The sequence below is a fragment of the Pantherophis guttatus genome, chromosome 4 (assembly GCF_059756535.1).
Source record: "Pantherophis guttatus breed Tessera chromosome 4, ASM5975653v1, whole genome shotgun sequence".
NCBI classification, from domain to species: domain Eukaryota; kingdom Metazoa; phylum Chordata; class Lepidosauria; order Squamata; family Colubridae; genus Pantherophis; species Pantherophis guttatus.
The window spans coordinates 130,071,248-130,084,609 of NC_142066.1; the positions used below are offsets into that span (position 1 = coordinate 130,071,248).

A 13,362-nucleotide genomic window follows, 5' to 3' on the forward strand; every position below is an offset into this window, starting at 1 on the left:
GAAGTACAAATGAAATTAACCTTCCACTGCACTGCCTTCTTCCAACTGAAGAACATACTTAAATAAAAATTAAGATGCTACATAGTACAAAAAGCCAAATGTAGGTCATGCATTATGTCATAATTATAATGATTCATCTATAAAGAAGAGTGAAAGAAATCTGCCTTTTTAAAAAGTATATTCTCTGAATATATTCTCTAAAGGGTAAGGTTACGGAATGCAGAATTACTCCAGTTAAGTTAAAAAAATAAATGGTTTTCCTGTTTAATAAATTCTTTTTTCCATTCTGAGTTCCAGTATATGAAAATTGCATTTTGCAAGAAATGAACAAGACAAGTATCTTTTATTTATTATTCAATTATAGCTGGTTTTGTGGGAGGGACAAGGAAATAATTACGTTACATTGATTCCTTCAAAGCATTAATTTCTCTTTATTTGTCCATATCATTTAGATTATAATGCATTTCCTAAATAAAACAAGACTCCCAACATCTAATTCCTACATGCAGAGGCTAGCAGCCACAAATAATCCTTTGGAAGCAGGTGAAAAAGATGACAAATTAAATGATCACTTCCCATCTCCTCTCTGACATGCAGAAAATTTGAAAGGATCCTAAGAAACTAAATTATATTTGAATCTCTGCTAATTATATGAACTTCTTCACAATCACCAGATTGGATTTATACACATGTTAAATTATGCAATTTCTTTTGTTTGGGTTTATGGTATGGTGGTATGTTAACTCAGACAGCTGTGTGTATCCAAACTGTGGTTAACAGGCTTAGTATGCATTTAACTATGGTATTGTCTACTAGATTTCACAGACCAGCAAAAGTTGACTAGAAATTATTGTAAGCTCATTTTCAAAACTTGAAAGTTTAGAGACCAGCATAATTAAAATTGCTGTTAATTAATATCAACCAGATTACTCAGCAAGCAATGCAAGTCAGGCATGGATGGGCAACTTTCTTGAATAACAGATATCTCTCAAATGCTTTCAACTGGATATGCCAGGGATTGAATTGTTATCTTTAAAGGCAACTTCTATATTGTCCCATGGAGTTATAAGAAGGTTAAGAAGTCTATCATCCAAGTATTTTGAACTTTAATATCCCATCAGTCCAACTTAACCATGACTAATGGCAAATGGTTGGGAATGTCATAGTTCATGGCAATGAGGCAATAAATAAAAAACAGCAGAAAGTAAAATGTGATCATCTTAATTATAATTTCTGAGTATTCACTGAAGTACTTCAACCTGTTTTCAAGGTCAAATTGTTCTGAGAAGTAATGAGATTTATGGAAATCAATAAAATGAGCAGGGAAGAATAAGAAAGAACTTTCTACTTACAGCTGCTTGCTGCTGCTTTAGTTTATCTCTATACTCTTCCAGTTCCTGAAGACTAAGAACAACTGGTAGCTTCTACAGATAAGCACAATCAAAATCCATTTTAAAAATACAAAATCAACCTAAGGGGCAAAGTTCTTGAATAATGTGACTTTGACTCAGGTTAGTAAAATAAGAAAAAACATGGCTGCTATATTTATTTTGTGGATTTTTAAAAATTGTTTTATAATTTTAGAATTGTAAGCCACTCAGAGTCATTTAATTAAGTTGCACTGTAGAAATTAATTGAATGAATAAAAAGTGTTCTCTTTCAATGGCAGTAACAGAGCAATGAAGAAAAAAATACACTGTTATTCCAAGTCAGTGTTCTTACCTCTAACTCATACTTAACAATATCAAAGGAATCATTGGAAAAATAGATTTCTTCAATGCTGTTGATTATTTCCTGCTGGGCCTGAGGATCAGTTGGTTGCTCCCGGAGTTCTCTAAGTTCTTCCTTCAATATATGACAGAAAATGATGTATCACCAATTTATTTTTAAAAAGTATGTAAAAGGCAAGCCATAGAGTTCCGTATACATACATACATACATACATACATAAATTGCAAAGAAAGATTTGTCTCTGAATAAATTAATTTACTCAATAAATGTTTAAAATGTAATGTGTAGATTTGAACATTTAAACTTATTTAAGAAGTTTATACACTGGTTCAATCCAGCTGGACTCCAAGTAGAATACAATATATAAAATATAGTTAATAGTAATACAGTAATATAAAATATATCCAATATCCAATTATAATTATATCTTATCAAAGTGGCAAGCTGTTCTAGTTGTTTCTCTCAATTTTGCAGTAAAAATTGGAAATAATTGCAGTTAAAAATCGGTCCCAATAAAATTTTACATTTTATAATTTTAATTGCAAGATAGCTCTAGTAGGATACAGTACACATTTGATTAAATAATCCCCAAAATCATTATGTGGATTCCAACTATAAGCAAATTACACATATCCACAATTTTCAACATACGTCTGCAACAATGCATTTATTGAGCTAATATATTTACAGGACAGATGTTTCATTTTTCACCCTTAAATTTTACAAAACTGTGTAACATTTTGGAAAATAAGTAAGTTTTACTTCTTCTATTTAATTAACTGTACTTGAATATTAAATATGTTTTCTAATAAAAATATGACTTAATTATCACAATACATTTGCATAAAACTCTGCCTATATTGTTCTAGAAGCTACTGCATTTGTTTTTTTTAATTGCTTCCTACTTCCATAACTAAGCTGTAAGATACCCAAAGAGAAACTAATCAAGAGACAAATTGAAATCAGCAATCATATAATGAAACCTCAGTGTGTGGAACAAAAACGAAATAGGACAGTTACCACTGGGAAGATGGAAGGGAAGCTAGAATTCAATTTTGCATAGGCTTTAGCTTTCCCTGCTATATTCTAACATAGAAATGAGACAGTGTATCTTATGTGGGAAAGAATTGAGAAATGGAAACATGAAAACATGAATTGGGATCTTGTCCTTAAGAATAAATACATGTTCTCTTAGCAACTCAAAAGATATTTTGCAAAAAGAATCCCCCAAAATTTTGAAACAGAAGCTTAATGGAGTCGCTTCTGATCGAACTACACCACATAGTAGTGGAAAAGAAAACATGTTCACTGGAAAAAATGCCGGTCAGTTCATACACTGACCAATTCTTTCTTTTAACAGAACTGTACTTTTAGAATTACACAGAAGTTCTCCATCAAATGCCCTCTGCATGTTTTCACCATCCTCTTAAGTTTTATTAAAGTGCCATCTTGTGGAATATCTTTAAAATTGCAGTTTTAATAACAAATAGCTATGATTCTAAAACCCAAAGAGCCACAGTATTGCAGTTGAATATTTTTAGAAAGTTCAATTTCAACAACTTTTGATATATTAAGAAAAGTTCTAAGAGAAGGAACGTCCACATGATAAACTAATCTTGTTTTAGAATTATTACACCTGCCTAATATTTTAATAGTGATAAAGAAACTGCATCCTGTTAGCAGTTATTCAGGAACGTGGTGGCTCAGTGACTAAGATGCTGAGCATGTCAATTGAAAGGTTGGCAGTTCGATCGTATGAAAAAGAAATAAGATACTTAATTATTCACATAATTACAGCAGCACAAATAGTTTTCGCCCAAAACTGGAAAAACAATGACATACCATCAGAAGACAAGGTGATTAGAAAAATTATGGAGTGTGCAGAAATGGATAAGCTCACAAAGGAGATACAAGAAAAAGATGAAACAGAATACTACTTAGTCTGGGAGAAATGGTATAAATCAGTGATGGCTAATCTTTTTGGCATCGCGTGCCAGGAGAGCGGGGTGCGGGGGGGTCGCGCGCGCACATGCCCACGCAATCCCACCCACCCCCGCTCCTGGCACATGATGGCCTGGTAGGCCCGTTTTTCTTCCTTACCTGGTTCCAGATCCTCTCTATACATCTGGGAAGGGCGAAACAGCCTTTCCCACTCCCTTGAAGGCCCTACAGAGGCTGAAAGGATCCATTTCCCAACTCTCGGTGGGACAGGAAGTGACAATTTTTGCTGTCCCCAGCCTCCAGAACTCTAGGAGCCTCTCTGAGCCTCTCTAGGAGTCTCTAGGAATCTCTCTAGGAGTCTCTGGAGGCTGGGGACAGGAAAAAATGTCACTTCCTGTCCCACCAGGAGTCGGGGAATGGGCCCTTTCAGCCTCCGTAGGCCCTCCAAGGGAGTGGGAAAGGCTGTTTTTGCCCTTCCCAGATGCATAGAGAGGATCTGGGAAAGAGAAACGGGCTTCTCCACCCACCCCCGGCCCTCCAGAGGCAGGAAACAGCCTGTTTCCCTACTTCTGGTGGGCCCAGAAGGCCCGAAAATCAACTGGGTGGCACGTGCATACGCCCCAGAGCTGAGCAGGCGTGCCCACTAATATGGCTCCGTGTGCCACCTGTGGCACGCGTGCCGTAGGTTCGCCATCACGGGTATAAATGGCTGGAGGAGAAAGGGGGGAAAGGAGGGGGGACAAAAGAAAACTAAACAATGGTTAAATTAGGTGGAGGAATATGGAAACAAATGGGAAGATATAAATTGTGGAAAGGAAACTAGGTATCTGTTTATGTTAAATGTAAATAAAATATTTAGATTAAGAGTGTATATATATATGTGTGTATATATATATATATATATATATATATATATATATATATATATATGATATACTAGAAATATATGTATAAAACATAGATTAAGATAAAAAAGAGAAAATGTATAAATATGGATTACTGATGCAAAGATGTTGAAAAGAAGATGTAAATATCTGTTTTGTTTGTTTTTGTTTGTTTTTTTAAAAAAATGTTTAATAAAAATTATTTTTTAAAAAAAAAAAAGAAAGGTCAGCAGTTCAGCAGTTCAAATCCCTAGTGCCGTGTAACGGGGTGAGCTCCCATTACTTGTCCCAGCTTCTGCCAACCTAGCCATTTGAAAGCATGTAAAAAATGCAAGTAGAAAAATAGGGCCGCCTTTGGCATTTAGTCATGCCGGCCACATGACCACGAAAACGTCTTCGGACTGCGCTGGCTCTTCGGCTTTGAAACGGTGATGAGCATCATCCTCTAGAGTCGGGAACAACTAGTACATATGTGTGAGGGGAACCTTTACCTTTACTAGTTATTCGTCACTTTTAAATTAGCTGATATATCATAACAATACTTGTTTTAATCAACATATTCATAATATTCATAATCCATGATTGGAATAGTTGGAAATGCTATTTTTTAAAATGGTTTATTCTAGGTTGCATACAGTAATATGAGTATACTAGAATAACAATGGTGTTGGCTGTATTTCTACTATATCATCACCCATAGTCACTTGATTGAGTTGGGCAGCTGTAGAAATTGAATGAACAAACAAATAAGCTCAGATGTGTAACAAATGAGCAATTCTGCTGAAGAACGTTTGTATGAAAACTCCTTAGACCAAATATGCTAGAATCAACAGTAATGGGAGCTTTCTATTGATGACTAGGGTGCATAAAAATGCATCCTGAGTGTCCAGCAGCATACAAATTTAATAAATAGCAATAAAATATATTTGTAAAATTAAAAGAAAGGGAAAAGATGGAATAGATTTGAATAAAAGTGAATTAATCTTATGTGGAGATGAATATGAACATGGAATTAAAGATGTACGTTTATCATGAATATATGACAAAACACATGGATTGGTCTAAATTGTTGTGAATGCATATGAAATTAGCAAGTCGTCAACTGGTAGTCATTTTACATTATATTTCAGTGAACTGCAATAATGCATACTGATTATTGCTGGCATATTGCATGTACCTCCAAGTTAGTGGGGTTCAAGCAACTATAATTCAAACCAAGATAATGGCTGTGTTGCCCCCTGATCTGTTTATGCTGAACTAAAAAAATATTGTAAACCTATTGAATTTTATCTTGGAATCTCAGCATACAAACAAGGCAGTAACTTATTATTTAGCTTTCTAACTAGCATGTTCCTGCTCAGCATATTATCTTTTTTTTATTATTAAGTCTTCCGAGGGTATATTTGTGTTTCTCCAGCACTGTGCAGAATCGAAAAAATATTGGGGAAAAATACAAAACTGATTACAGGAATTAACCGGCATCGAAACAGAATACACTCCAGAACTGTTTCTTCTGGGAATAACGAAAAAGAAATATGACAAAAAAAATACATTATTCTACATATAATAACGGCGGCAAGAATAGCCTTTGTACAGTGCTGCTCAGCATATTATTATTCTCACAGGAACAATCCAATAAAACCATTATGATTTAATATTACTTCTAATTTTGCTGAGATTTGTAAACACTTAAATGAGCAGGTTCCAGAATTCTTACCAACATAGGTTCTCCACTGACAGGCTGCTGAAAAAATTAACAATTCCTTTTAGTTTTAGATATTAAGGACAAGCAGACAACAAAATCATTAGTAGACTATATTGACAAATATTTTCAATGCATCCAGTTCTAAGATAGTAGCAGAAGTTTGCAAAAAATTGAAGTTGAACAGTTAGACTCAGCATCATCTCATTCCAACCTTACCAAAAATGGATTGGCCTGTAATATTGGGGCTGTGAAAAAGAAGAATTTATTTCAAGGCCAGATTGCTTTCTGTACAATCAAAAAGGCCTACTCTGAAGTCAAAGTATTTCTAGTGAGATTAGAATGGAATATTTCAGGAGTGGAATACATTGAAATACTTGAATATTTTTAATGTCCAACTATCTGCATGACTCAATGGATCCAGGACACCCAAATTAAAAAACCCCGTTTTTGAAATAATTTGCACAGAATTATTCACACCATTTTACAAGAAATGTAGGTATCATTATTTGCAATTCCATCTTTGCCTACCATTTCTCTCCTTATTTCTTTCTCAAAGGAAATCTATTAAGGAAGATAAAACTAAAATTGTTGCACAAATACAACCAATGAGGGATAGAGTGATGTCATCTGGATGGAGTAGAAATGTTTCACATTCTGACCCCCCCAAAAAACCCAACACTACCGAGAAAACTCTCAAGAATTTAAATTTAACACATTGCTAACCTCCATAGAGGTTAATTCTTTTAGGGTGCATTATTTACAGTCTTTTTGATTTCCAAAAGAAATTCAAGAGTTACATTAGTTCCTTAATCTAGTGATAAATGTTAATGTGTTTTTTTCTGGACAATATTGTTTCTTAATTTATAATTATAACCCTTGTGTAAATCAAGGATGTTCAAACTTTTTGTAAATCCTTCAAGGCAGTCCAGATAAAAAACCAAACCACGAGTATTAACATTACCTTTATTGTCTAGTTGAAGCTCTTCCTTCTGTCTCACATGGTAATTCTCACAGCCCAATACATTTTTTTCAGCAATATCTTAGTTTTTTTAAAAAAAAAAAATCATGGAACTGTAGTGATAGAAAATTGGCTGCATGAACCCCATCATGTTCTTTCTATAACCCACAAAACCATAACTTTCATATCCAGGATTACTCCTAGCTAGACCAGCAATATAAATAGGTAAAATATTTCTAATTTTTCAGTGCCCATTTATGTCACTTAGATGAGATGAGCAGTATAAAAAAATGATTAGTAAGTAAGTACAATGAAGAACTTATTTGAATCATTGAGGTATCATTTGCCTTTATTTGGTCAACATAATTCTTGCAACAATGTCATCTTTCCAGAATTAGCAGAAAGAAAAAGGGGATTTGCTTCCCCTTTTGAGAAATCAAATAATCATTTTTATTTTTTATTTTTTTGCTTTTTCTTGGCCTACTTCTGTAAAGTTCTATATTGATAATCACCCTCCCTACATGATCATTACTTATAGCTTTGTCAAAAAAAGCAGTTTAAATATTATTTCATTCATATCTTTTCATGATTTCAGGAACCTGTACTTCATGTCATAAATACATTTTTGCAATAATCCACAAAAATGGATGGGTTTAGAGGAATTGCTTGGGAGTTAAATATTTTAAATTATTAGAACTTTTTTCAGTTAAAATATGAGAGGGTTTTTTTGTATGGCTGCCAAAAACTAATAGACAACAAAGAATATGCAAGCATATGAAAAGAAAACAGAGGATTACACAAATACAGTATCTTCTAAAAATTCTTGTGAACACAGAAGTTGCAACAAATTTTATAGTTGCTCAGCAATTCTACATTATTCCCTTTCCCCACTTAAACTCATCCTTCATTCTAATTTAACATATGCAGAATCAGTTACTATGAAATCAGTTGATGAACTGATGCATCAACCATTATAGCCAGATTCTAATATAGTGGGAACTCTGACATCAATGGCAGTAAGTCATAAAATGTGTAAAGGATCCTCAAATAGTTGCTGGAAATGTAAAATTCAAATATGAACCTTTTATCATATTTGGTGTTCTTGAAAAAAAGCTAAGTAATTTTTGATGGAAATTAATAATCTAATTCAAAAATATTGAAAATTAATGTATAATTCAGACCAAAAAATTTTTTGTTAGGCTTTATGGATAAAACCTTGTAAAAATCACATGGTATTTTTATTTTTATGTTATCATATATAATGATAACAGCAGCATGACATTTATATGCTCAACATTGGAAAGATTCTATGATACCCACAATAGAAAAATGGTTAATAAAGATGACAGAACTGGCAACAAGAGCTAACTTAATGTCCTTTGCGAGATTGACGAAATTCATCTATAATTTAAAGACTTTTGTGGACATTTTTCAGGAGACAGAGAAAAATCAAATTTTGACATACGGATTTGATTGTTAAAATTTAAAAAGAAAAAAATATTTCTTTTTTTACCCTTTTGGGCATTTTATCACATTTTTTAAACTAAGAGTCAAATATGTTTTTTACTTTTTTTTTACTCTTTATCTTTTCTCTTGGGTTTCTATATTAGTCTATATTGCTTTTATGTGTATGTTTTGAAAATGTAATTAAATTATGTGACACCAAATAGTAATAAGATTCATAACACACCTGGGAATTGCCTGAAGTACTTTTATAAATTAAAGCTGCCATAGAATCCTGACAGAAAATATTAAACAATAGTAAACAAGCAGAGATACATCCAATTATTAGAACAGGAAAGTGGGTATCACAAAACTCACATCCCATCCAGTGCTATTGCAGAATAGAAAGGACAAGGCTGACATATTGCTAAAGATCTCATCATCTATCCTGATGCTAATGTCATTAACCCAATTTGACAAGGATGCTGACTTCTTTGCCCTGCACTGGCAGCTGTATACAAATAGATGCTACAGAAAACAAGTATAAAACAGAAAGTGAAAGAAATGTTAACATTATATGTATTCAGTCCTACCTTGCTTGGAATTCTGAAGTTCTCAAGGGGGCTCAAATCATGAATGCTCTCCTGAGGACTTTTAAGACCCTTAAGGGGGGGGGAAATCAAATGTCACTTTTTGCAGTCACAATAATTAAACATACTTATTAATGAATACATGAGTGCTTCAACTAGTGCTTCAGGAGGCATATATATTTGAAAACCAAACCTTGGTAAACTTGAGCAACTCTCAGGAACAAGGCTTTCTAGCTACAAATAACTGATGAACTTGTATAACAAAAGAACCTGTATAATAAAAGGATGGACCTTTTCTCATGATAATCCTTCACTACAATCTATGGATTGGAACTAATGGATGTTGTAACCCAAATATTCTGGAAAACACTTTATTTGCTCAAATTTATATCAAGAAAAATTGCAAAAATGCTTGTTGAATTCCACAGAAAAATGAATTAGAAAGCTTTGAAACTAAGTGTCCAATATTATTTTCTTTAAAAAAAAACCCACTGAATATGAGATTTATGATCAATAGTCACAATTTTGGAATATTGTTTCAATTTTTTAAAATTGTTCTCATCAAAAAAAAGCACACCTTGTAGTTTGTCTCTCAAAGAAATATTATCTGGCCCATTTTTGATCAAGAGTCCTGATCGTTTTGTTGTCAAACAGTATGAGAAAAGGTTCCAAGCTTAACTGATCATTACATTCTGAAATCATTTCTTCACACAGAGAATTTAAACTGGGAAAACAAGCTCAACCTGAACAGCCACAATTCAATCCTACAATGCACCTGGAATCCTTGCGTTCCTGAATGAAAAATCAGTGAAATAAATTACTGACAACGCAGGAAACCTTCTTAGTATACCTCCTTTATTCAGGCATCAGACCTCCCTCCCCAAATAATAGTAATAAATAATAACATTAAATCCTGTGCCCATTTACAAATATGCAAGTCCTATTTAACTGAACTCCTTTTTCAAAGCAACGCACGCTTATCTACGACAGAACGCATTTGGGCTTTTTTTTTTTTTTTTTAGTAAACATATTATCGTGGTTTTTCTTCTCGTCCAAAATTCCCTTTTTTAATTATAGGAATTTTCTTAATCTCGCTTTATCAAAAGTAGGCCTTCCGTTCTTCCCACCCCGCTACCTGTCGGGTCATCAGAGACTTGATTTTCTGCATGATGATACAATTTCTGCCGGCCGGCCGGACAGCCGCTTCGTCTCGTAAACTCCCTTCGACCAAGGAACGCAGCTGCCTCTAACACAACGAAGCCATTTTGGGCATCACATGACCCGCCTGTTTTCCTTCTGAATCATGGGATTTGGAGTTTACAATGGGAGCTCTGCTTCCGGAATTTGGACGCCGAGACGCAGTTGAGAGAAATACAACTCCCACAAAGCTCAGCGGAGCCTGTTTCCTGTATTGCCAGCTAATGGATTTTCAGGATGAAATATGCCTTTTAGCCATAAAATGAATTTAAAGGAACCATCTGATGCTTGGATGCGGGATTTGCTTATTTCCAGAAATGTATTTTGCTTCGAATGGAATAAGTGCCTGATCCAGGATATTAGGATCGATAGGACTAGATGAGTTTGTAAACACCGAAACATCGCTATGTAAATGCCGAGAGAATACGATGCATCAAGATTGAATTACTTGATGTTTCCAAAGTTCTAATTGCATCCAAAATCAAAGTGGCAACCAAAACTGAAATTAAACTAATAATAATAAAAACAACTCCCCATAATATTGGTGTTATGTGACAATCCCACATTAATCAAGTTAATATGGAAGCTGCTGCATTTTTTTGCTAGTTGCAATTTCAGTGTGGTTCACAAGGGCAGCCCCATATATGGTAGATTGCAGTAATTTATTGTGAGATAAATAGCGGACCCTGCCATAAGCGGGGGAACCACGCTAGGAAGAAGATTGTAAGGTAACGAGGGCGTGACGGACTCCATCCATTGCCTTTTAACTGCAGTGGGTAGCGTTGATGGCTGATTGGATGAAAGCAGGATTTCCTTGCTCTTCCATCGGACTGAGAACTAAGGACCACCCCGGGGTGTATTCTTGATCTTTACATGGGAGCAAAACTTCATCTAGACCCTAGTGCTAAAGTTGCTATTGCCCCAGAGTTAGTCAGTTTAAAAAACTTGCAGCAATTCTATCATGCTGGGTTGAATCAAACTGTTTCTCCTCATCGAAACCCTTATGGTCTCAGGAATAAACTGAAAACTTCATGGTCTCACGTGGAACTTCTTCCTAATAAAGGCATTGCCTAACTTCTGCTTTTGCTATTTCGTTATCGATTGGCATGGTTTACTCTAGTGTGAATCTATGAAAAGCCATTTCCTTTAGCTTATAAAGTACGGTAACTATTGGAACAATAGAAAGGAGAACCTACACACAGCAGAGCAAGTATAAAGAACATTGCTTATTTATAACTAGATCCAATAATATTTGTAAGCAAGTATTAGAAAATGTAAAGGGCTTTACTTTTTTCTAAACTCTCTTGACTGGTTATTAAGATATTGGTATAATTAATACCAGGGGGAGACTAGTTAAGGGCTATGTTTTCTATAATCCACTTGAAACCACAATTCTGCAAACTCATTTTAGCTTATGTTAAGATATGTTATGTAGTGGGCTCATGCAGTTATTTTTATACTTAAACTATACTGTGATTACTAAGCCACAATACAAGTTTAGTTTTGACTTAATGTGTTGAATGACCTCAACTATTATGGCTAATTCAACAAACCATGCTGAAGCAAAACATGGTTTAAATTACACAAAACAAGTTTTAATATGAATTTCACAAGTGAAAATTAACTTTCTTAATATTGTTCTCATTGGATTCTGAACCAGAAACTGAATTTCAGTCTAGGTGTGCTTATTCAGCCAGTTTATAGTCTTGGAATAGAATAATACCTTGGTTATCATATAAATGCAACTCACAGGCTGAATACTATTGCTGTTTATTGCATCCTGATCTCTCTTTCAGTTCTGTTTCACACAGAAACTGAGGTTAACAATGGGCATCCCTTTATAATTCTGGTCAGGTAGATAGCCTAGCTAATCACTAAGAATGGAAACCACAGTTTACAAGGCTATTGTTATCTCTACTTTGCCACCTTTTTCATGTGGCATTGATTACTGAGACTCTCCTATGGAAATTTCTAATCTGCAGCCTTTCTCTTTCAGGAGGTTTGCCTATTACCTTCAAAATTCTCTGATAATGGTCTGCTTAGTTACAAATACATACTTGGAGGGTTTTTTAAAATCTGCATTATCATATTTGCATGCTGCTGAATCTTGCAATTCAAAGCAGTTTTACAATGTTCTCAATTTTGCTATTCTTTAAAGCAATTTTGTACTTATTTATTTAAAAGTACTAGGAGTAACTTCATCTAACCCAAATGACATAAACTACCAAAAATTATCATTTGCAATCCTCAGGGCTTGTACAAATTTGTGTTTTTCTTCATGGAGCTGTTTAACTGTCTGCTCTCATCAAATGAATATAACCTGCATATGGTCTTTAAGCTCATTTATTTTTTATCAGTGTTGAGTGGTTCATACTGTATGCCTAATTTATCATGTTCTATATTTGCTGTGAACATACCAGAGTGGGGAATTATGATAGGGCTATAGGCAATGAAGATGTTGAATACTAATCTAACAGGTGTTCCACTCCCTGTGTCGTTTATACACATAGTCGAATCACCTGAAGCAAGACAAGGCAGTGACTCGTAACTCACACCTGATTTCCCTAACAAATAAACTCCACAGCTGCTGGACCAAGGCTCAGCCTATGCTCTGAAAGAAGATGGCTTTCACACAAAACAAGCTACTTTTCAACACCATGCTTTGTGGCTTGCAAATCTATGTGCTCTACCTACTTTTAGGTAAGATTCTGCATTATTTTATGTCCTTTTCTGAAACTATCCAGGTACAAGGCTTTATAGAATTCATAAATATCTTAACTTCAGTAGCTTTATGGCTATAAACTTGGTAGTGTTAATGTTATTTAGAATAAAATACCACCATGGGGTTTGTGTAAATGCAAACTACAATTATATAACTACTTGTGTGGGTTCTTGATGAATAAACTGTAAGAC

At 34.4% G+C, this 13,362-nt stretch overlaps 2 protein-coding genes across 7 annotated transcripts in view; one reads left to right on the top strand and one right to left on the bottom strand.

Moving 5' to 3' along the window:
* VPS50 (VPS50 subunit of EARP/GARPII complex) overlaps positions 1-10,550 on the bottom strand; it is a 96,487-nt gene extending 85,937 nt beyond the window's left edge. For 2 of the 6 annotated variants that reach the window (XR_015734053.1, XM_034402287.3), the window contains exons 1-5: positions 10,388-10,550; positions 9,256-9,324; positions 6,274-6,300; positions 1,723-1,845; positions 1,353-1,424 (exon numbers count right to left, since the gene is read on the bottom strand). Coding sequence is in view for 4 of the 6 variants with exons in the window: in XM_034402287.3 (XP_034258178.1) it covers positions 1,353-1,424; positions 1,723-1,845; positions 6,274-6,300; positions 9,256-9,324; positions 10,388-10,420 (324 nt within the window). In the remaining 2 variants the exon portion in view is untranslated. The remainder of the gene's footprint in view (positions 1-1,352; positions 1,425-1,722; positions 1,846-6,273; positions 6,301-9,255; positions 9,325-10,387) is intronic. The other 4 variants (XR_015734054.1, XM_034402289.3, XM_034402288.3 and 1 more) reach the window with 3 other exon arrangements.
* An 842-nt stretch (positions 10,551-11,392) lies between these two features.
* Positions 11,393-13,362, top strand: part of HEPACAM2 (HEPACAM family member 2) — a 41,816-nt gene continuing 39,846 nt past the window's right edge. The window contains exons 1-2 of the mRNA XM_034402089.3: positions 11,393-11,659; positions 12,960-13,149. Of these exons, the coding sequence (XP_034257980.1) occupies positions 13,071-13,149 (79 nt within the window). The 5' untranslated portion in view covers positions 11,393-11,659; positions 12,960-13,070. The remainder of the gene's footprint in view (positions 11,660-12,959; positions 13,150-13,362) is intronic.